Raw genomic sequence first — 7748 nt, forward strand, 5'->3', positions numbered from 1 at the left:
CAATTCTTCCGTAGGCCTTCACTTGGACCGCAGTAATGAGAGGTACCTGTTTAGGTATGCTCACATCACCAGCCCAGTAGCTCGACACAAACTGATCAGCATGTCCGCGCTGACGAATTTGTAGCCCAAATTTGGGCTCGGATTGCATCGGCACAGACAACAAGAGAGTCCGCGCGCGTCCTCCACTACTCAACCTAGGGGGCACCTACCAGCGACACCAAGCCCACCACACCAATTCACATCCCCTTCCCTTTGCAATCCTAGAGCAACGCCGCTGCCACCTTCCCTACCATTCGATGTTGCCGACACCTTTTGTATGGCCCACAGCTCGCCGGAGGACACTAGTGGTGCCGGCGTTGTGGAGTGCCCTTGTGGGCCTCATTGCAGCCCCTACCCCACCGCAGTTTCTCTCGGGGTCGCCCACCGACATCGACGACCAGGACATGTTTGGCCAATTGCTCGGTATAAAACCCTGGACTATTTTTGGCCATTTTGTGTCTCATAGGCACGCCATTGATTTATTATTGTTGCCCCGCGAGATGGACCTCGGACATACCATCGAGTTCTTCATCAAGGACGTCCTTGACAACTCGTCGGAAGAGGAGTCGAACGCCTCTTCGAAGCTCATGGTTGTCGTGGCCTCCCCCGTCCATGAGCACAATGAGAGGCAAAGGCCATCGCATAGAGCTCGACGAGGCCTCCCAGGGTTAACCTGAAGCACAATCAAGAGGGTGGACACTACCGGATGTATCGGAACTACTTCCACCCCACCAAGCCAGTCTTCATGGATGCCCTTTTTCGGAGGCGCTATCGGATGTCAAGATACTTGTTCTTGACTATTCTACGCGGCTTGAGAGACTATGACCCCTACTTCGGATGCATGCCCGATACCACTGGTAAGCTAGGCTTTAGCTCTTATCGAAGTGTTCCGCAACTATTTGTATGCTTGCCTATGGAGTGGTTGGTGATCTCATTGATGTGTACCTGCGAATGAGCTAGACTACCTACCTTGAGGCGATGTACAAGTTCTGTCGAGCTGTGATTGCGGTGGTGTCCGATGATCTTTGCTTGAGAGAGTCAACTGTTACCGGCACTAGGCTCCGTGAAAGCCACATATCCGCTCATCTCCAAGCGAATATTATTGAGCATTAGTGGACATTAGCGGCATGAGGAGCATAAAGACTAGTCATCACATGAATTTTATTTGCATGTGAACGTTGTTGTTTATTTGTTTATTTGGATGTAGCAAGGAACTTATATTATTTTGTTGCAACATTATTATTCTCTATACCTATGTGTTATTTGAGTTTAAATATGGCGAGAAATAAACTTAGTTTATAGGCCGGGCCAAAATGCATCGGACCGATAGGCTACCCGATCCAAATGGACAAACGTGACCAAACGGTCATTTTAGTGTTCGTGGCTTAACTCAAAGAGACTAAAAGAAACTCTTCATTTCAGACCTATCATCTTGACTGACTTACCTATAAAGTCCATCAGTTGGTCTACGGAGTTGTCGGCAACAGGTCCCGTGTCTAAAATGGATCAGGTGGGTGGAGATGCCCTTAGGCCTTCAAGGTCTTCCAATCACTTGTTGTATGTATTTCTTTGGCTTAGGCCGACATGCTTACTCCCATAGTCCCATTTAAAAATTACAGGACTTGAGAGCTGAGACAGTTATCTGTCCACAAAATATGGAGCAAATGAGGCCCCTTTCTGGAAATTGGTATGGCACTGCTGGTGCACAGATAAATGATAATCATGATCTCACTGCCACTGGTCACTAACCATACAGTATATCGGAACTCAACTACCTTTTCTTTTGTTTGCAGTAAGGAACTCAACTACCTATGATCTACTACAATCTTGTGTACAATCAATCAGCAATCTTGTGACTAGGCGATCAAAAATACAATCGTGTAACCAGAAATGTACTACATCAAAGTAGTGTGGTGGGATCTCGCCAAGAACCGGAAGGCCCTTCGAGCCGAATGTAATCATACATAACCCCGAAGAACTCGCTGAAGGCCCTGACCTGCGTGATGCTGATCGTGTTCTCCCCTTCCATGAGCAGGTACCCTTTGATGGGAAACTCGAAGCTCCACCAGGTGCCGTGGTCGCCGTGCCGCGCGATGGCGTTGCCGTCGCCGAACTCGGGCGTGTTGAACACTCCCTCGGACCCCTTCCTCGTCGCCTCGTTCACCTGCACCTGCAGCCTGGACATTTGCGCCGCCGCCAGGGCGACACGCAGCGTGTAGGTGCCGTCGGCGACCACGCGGCCGAGGTTGAACCGGATCCGACGCGTCGTCGGCGCGTTGGTCAGGCCGACGCCGCCGCCCACCTTCCTTGTGACGTGCGCAAAGAACCAGTCATTGGAGTAGTTGCTCACGCCGATGGTGAAGACGGGGTCGGCTCTGGGGTACAGGTCGGCGTACCTATCCCACAGTCCATACTGGCGGTACTTGTTGTCTCTTGTGAGGAAGAGCTTGCTGAGATACTTGGGGTTGGGGTCCGGGATGAAGAACTCGGCAGCGCTCCGGTCGGGAACGCCCATCTCCCAGAGCGTCGGGCCCGATCGCGGCGGCTCGAAGACGAGGTCGCCGAGGCTCACAGCGCCGGCGGCTGACACGGTCACCGAAGCGGCATACATATAGTCGCCGAGAATCCCGGGTACCCAGGCGTAGAGGTTGTACTCCCCAGCGAGGACATTACCGATGGCGAAGCTGCCGCAGGTCGCCGAAGCCCTCGTCCAGAACTGGTAGCCTTTGCTCTCAGTCGCCCAGGAGCCGGGTGCCCCAGGCGCGGCCAGGCCGACGTAGGCCAGTCGGGCGGGCATGTCGACGCCGCTCATGTACTTGTCTCTGACCAGTAACCTGCCGGTGACGGAGCCCCTGTCGGCGGCCTTGTGGAAGTCCGGCGACTCCAGGAAGGTGTAGGGCCACTTTCTCGCCTCGGCCTCCGCCTGCGCCTTGGCGTCCTCCCACAGTGCCTGGAAGCTTCCCCTGCTCGGATTGGAGTTGAGGTAGATGAACACCGGCCCCATCACCTTCTTCCAGTGCTCGCCGTCGTCGATCTTGGCCACGATATCGTTCCCGACGTAATGTGTTCCAAGAAACATCTGCCAAAGCAAGAGTTTCACAGAAAACAGAACCGTTCATATTATATTTTTCTTACTAAAACCGGATCGAATTGACTATGCCATCATCTTTGCATTTGCAGGATTGTGTGCTCACCGTGAGGGAGGTTGGGCCGACGTGCGAGGTGAGCTCGCGCTTAAGCGGCCCGCCGCTCTTGAACTCGTTGCTCGGGGTGATGACCCAAAACCCCAGGGGGACGGGTCCGCCGCCGATCCAGCCATGAACCTTGTTATCCTTGTTGTCGAGCGAGTACTGGTACTTGTCGTCCACCTCCCCCCTGAACTGCGGCTCCGCGGGGTTGATCAGCAGCACGGCCTCCTTGTACGCCAGCGGCTTGCCCCGGGGCGGGTCCCGGTCCGCCGCCCTCGGCATGTACCTCTGGATCCTGTCCGACACCGCCATGTAGTTGAACCTCGCCGTGTTGAGCTTGAAGGCGAGCCGTGCCTCCGTGATGTTCAGCGCCGGCCAGCTGTTCGCGTGCTCAAAGATGGCGTAGCAGTAGAACCCGGAGCTGCCTCTCAGCATCACCAGCCTATATCATGAGCATGATCAAGATAAGTTAATGGATCCCCTGCAGGACATCTGGTAAGAGAAGACAGTGAAGGAGTGATCAATCGGCGGTGTACCGCTTGTCGACGGTGAGCCGGACGCTGTTGAAGCGTGATGGGTCGTAGGTGCTCCTGAAGGAGAGCTCCACTTGCTCTTTGCTGGAAGAAACCACCCTGAAGTCTGTACTGTCCAGCCTGCCCAGATTCAGATACGGTTAAATTTGCAACGTTTTTTTTCTTCAGCCACACGCCCACACTCCATTCACAATTTCACATGTATGATTCAGACTCAATTCATCAAACTTATTCTTGGCCAACAGAACTGAAGAAATGATTTTTGTTCGGAGATTATAAGAAATGATTAACACAAAAAAAAACTTCTTATATTTTTGTTTTTTCAGAATGTACGGCAACAACACTTTACAATTCACAGTTATGTTCTTAATTAGTAGGATTACGCATCCTTTCATCAAATGGTGGTTCCAGCTAATTAACTGACCACCACGCAAGCATGCATGTAGGTACGGTCGATCAGGTAAAGAAATGTTATAACATTGATATTGCACCCTGTAACTGTACGTGCTCTGAAATCGGCTAGTTAAACTAAGAGTAAAGAGTAACAGAAAGACTAAGATAAATAACAGCACCGGTACGTGCATGGAGAGCACGCGCAAAGATTAACAGACAGTTAGAACAGAAAGCAGCATGCACCCTTTGGAACTACGTACATAAGGACCAGGCGCCTAAACTGTGGGAGAGATTTACACCGGGACGAGGGCTCATAGTTAAGATATATACTAAGATATGTAAATGAACTGACTAGTGAGACAGTAGTACTTACATGTCGATCCTGCCTCTTGGCTGACCGGACCCTGGAAAGTTCCAAAACACGTTCCAGTACCTGTAATATGTAAGCACCGCTCAGTTAATACCCACAACTATTAATTTAGGCAAGAAGATCAGATATATGGCGATATCGAATGTACAAGATCCATCTAGCCGCCCCATATATGGCAGCAAGACTAACGTATATATGTATGTACATAAATGCTTTACCCGCCGGAATTTTCGTCGCCGCTACCGAAGTGGAGGAGGTTGCGCTCGCCGGCGTAGCGGACGCCGGTGATCTGTCCCTGCGGCTTCGACACCGAAACCTGCACCACGCCGTTCTCCACCAGCACCTGCGCCGCCGTACATATTACAAACATGCGGCACAAAAAGAGTATACCATTTCTGAATTCTGACGAATAACTGATGTATAACGAAAAAGGTAACATGGAGATGGACGCGATTATGTATGCATGCATGCATGGACGAAGAAGAAACAGCAGAGAAGGGTTGAAGGAGCAAACTCACCTGGTGTCGCTGTACGTGCAGTGTAACGCCGGCGCTGTCGCGTGCTCCCGGCGCCGCCGCCGGCGGCACCATCTTTGCCGCCACCGGTTGCAGCAGAAGCAGCACCAGCGACGACGTGATGGCGGCGAGCTGGACTATCTGAACCGCCGCCATCGGCATCGAGATCGAGCCCGACGCCGGTACGGTAGATTCAACCAGTTGCCTCACAACAGCTGCATGGCTTCTATAGACCAGAGGTAGCTTCCGCCGTGCTGCCATTGCTAGCCTAGCTGTTGGATACGGAAACGATTCAAGGGAAGCAGGTAAATATAATTGGTCGGGTTCGTTGCGCGCGGCGATGGACTTTCCACTTCGTTTTATAAAGGCGCCGCCCCGGGCTTGACGCCGGTGTACGTATCCAGTTCGTTGCGCCGGCGGCCACGCAAAGAAGCCCTCGCCCAGATGGAAACAAATGCCGACTATATCTATATGCTATATATGTGCTGTGACCGCTCCAGACTGGGTAATCTTTTCGTGTAATTAACCTCCAAAAATGGATGCATGCGATATATTCTTACCTATATCTATATGCTATCTCGCAATTAATATAAATAACCTGCCTGTGTATATATCAACTTACCTATATCATGACTTGGAGATGAGACGAAAATTAATCGCCGCCATCGATTGATTATAGCAAATTCGTCTTGGCTCCCGGGAGCATTTGCTCCCGGATTTTTGGGGAGCAAATTTTCTTTTTAAAAACTTTTCAAAAAATTCTGAAAAAAATCATGCACGTACCTGACCATGGCACGCACCACCTTGTGAAATTTCGCTGCGAAATGTCATTGTATGCGTCCTGGGAAAAAATGACAAATTTCCATATCTGAGATTCAAAATTTTGGATCTCATTTCATGTCAGAAATTTGTTATTTTTGTCCAGGACGCATACGATAACATTTTGCAACGAAATTTTACACGGTGGTGCGTGCCATGGTCAGGTAGGTGCATGATTTTTTGCGGATTTTTTTGATAAGTTTTCGATTTGTTATGATTTTTTAAAAAAACCGGGAGCAAATGCTCCAGGGAGCCAAATCGCTGCTCCCATATTGATCCTATTTAAAACAGGAGGTTTTAAATTGGATTTGGTTAACTCTTTCCAATATCTCAAACCCCTTCTCCTTTACATACACACTAGTACAAAGATAATATTTTTGGAAGATCTTTCATTAATGTAGGCAGATTTTTTGCCACATACCAGAATTGTTTTACGAGATTTTCTTGTTCTAATAATGATTTATGTACTCGATTTCTTAATGTGTATGATATAAGAATTGAGTTGCAAAGTCTACAAAAATGTTGTGCGTTCATTTATAGCCACGGGGTGGTGCTAATTTACGGTCACACGCTCTTTTCGTAGGTCAAACTTTCCTTTTTTAAATCTTTCAGATAATACCTCATCAACTTCCATACAAAATCAAACTCCATCTCTTGTAGATCTCAACCTTTAAAAAAATTTCAGTTCTGAAAATTTTCAGGACTAATGGAAATTTCAATTCTCAAACTTTTCTTCTTAAACCTGGACTATGAGGCAACAGCCCCACAACAATCTATTACTCAAAACTTAAACAATCTTATATACAAACAGAAAAGAGAGAGAAAAGAACATAAAAGAACACACACATATATATACCACTAAAGAAGATTATGGAACTAAGGTAGGGACCTAATCCATCGCAACAAACTACCCTTGTGCTTTGCTTTAATGCGATATTGCAGCAAAAGATATGTCATGCACAAACTTGCTCTTCCACCTAGTAAAATAACACTTCACTTGTCTAGAGATTTTCCAATTTCTAATCAACCAAATGTTCCGATAAGCCATGATAAGTACTTCCATAAAGAAAGGATGTGGAAAACTTTTCTTGCATGCTCCAACATTAACTAAAGGTCATCATCTGGGTGCCACTCTATCTATAAATAATTCCATATACGAGCACTAAAATTGCACTCAAAGAAAGGTGCATATGGTCCTCATAAATCCTTAAAGGGTACAACTCACAATGACTGTCATCAGTAAATTTCCAATGCCGACGCTGCAGCAAGCCTCTAGTGTTTAGTCTATCTGACAGTAATAACCAAGCAAACACCTTAGACTTAATCATGCAACTCGATTTCCACACCCATTTAACCGCTTTTAGAACTTTAATATAAGCAAGAATGTGAGCATAAAAAATTGCTGCATAATATTTTTCACCCTAGCAACATGTATTGTCATGAATCACCTTTGTAATTGCCTCCAACTCCTGAAATGCTTGATTGGAAAAAGGGCGATAAAACAGGCTCGTCAAGTCTTCTATATGGAAAACATCAGACACTGAAAGACTATCACTGAGTACAAATGAAAAAAATATTGGATATATCATATATGTTACACATCGGCAGGGAGGAACCATCTATCATCCAATTATCAGTCCAAAAGAGCGATGTATTCCCACGACCATGCGACACCAAAGCCACCCCTCTGAAGTTATCAACTTGCTTTAGCACATCCCTCCACCAGAAAGAACCACAGAGCTTTTCCCCATGAGGAATTCTCCCTTGATAATGAGCAAACCAAATCAAGTGTACCCATGGGACATCCTTTTTGTTGTAGAACTTATCAATAAACTTGATCAACATAGCAGCATTTTTTTCTGAAAATTCACCACACCGAGACCACCTTTAG

At 47.7% G+C, this 7748-nt stretch overlaps 1 protein-coding gene across 1 annotated transcript; it reads right to left on the reverse strand.

Annotated features, from left to right (window-relative positions):
• Positions 1-1939: 1939 nt before the first annotated feature.
• On the reverse strand, positions 1940-5194 carry LOC124661573 (rhamnogalacturonate lyase B-like). Its single transcript, XM_047199443.1, has 6 exons — positions 5042-5194; positions 4742-4866; positions 4527-4586; positions 3764-3880; positions 3234-3669; positions 1940-3118 (listed from the first exon to the last, which is right to left on the reverse strand). Exons 1-6 carry the CDS (start codon positions 5192-5194, stop codon positions 1940-1942), a joined length of 2070 nt encoding a protein of 689 aa, XP_047055399.1.
• Positions 5195-7748: the final 2554 nt, after the last annotated feature.

Source organism: Lolium rigidum, chromosome 1 (genome assembly GCF_022539505.1).
Source record: "Lolium rigidum isolate FL_2022 chromosome 1, APGP_CSIRO_Lrig_0.1, whole genome shotgun sequence".
Classification (NCBI taxonomy): domain Eukaryota; kingdom Viridiplantae; phylum Streptophyta; class Magnoliopsida; order Poales; family Poaceae; genus Lolium; species Lolium rigidum.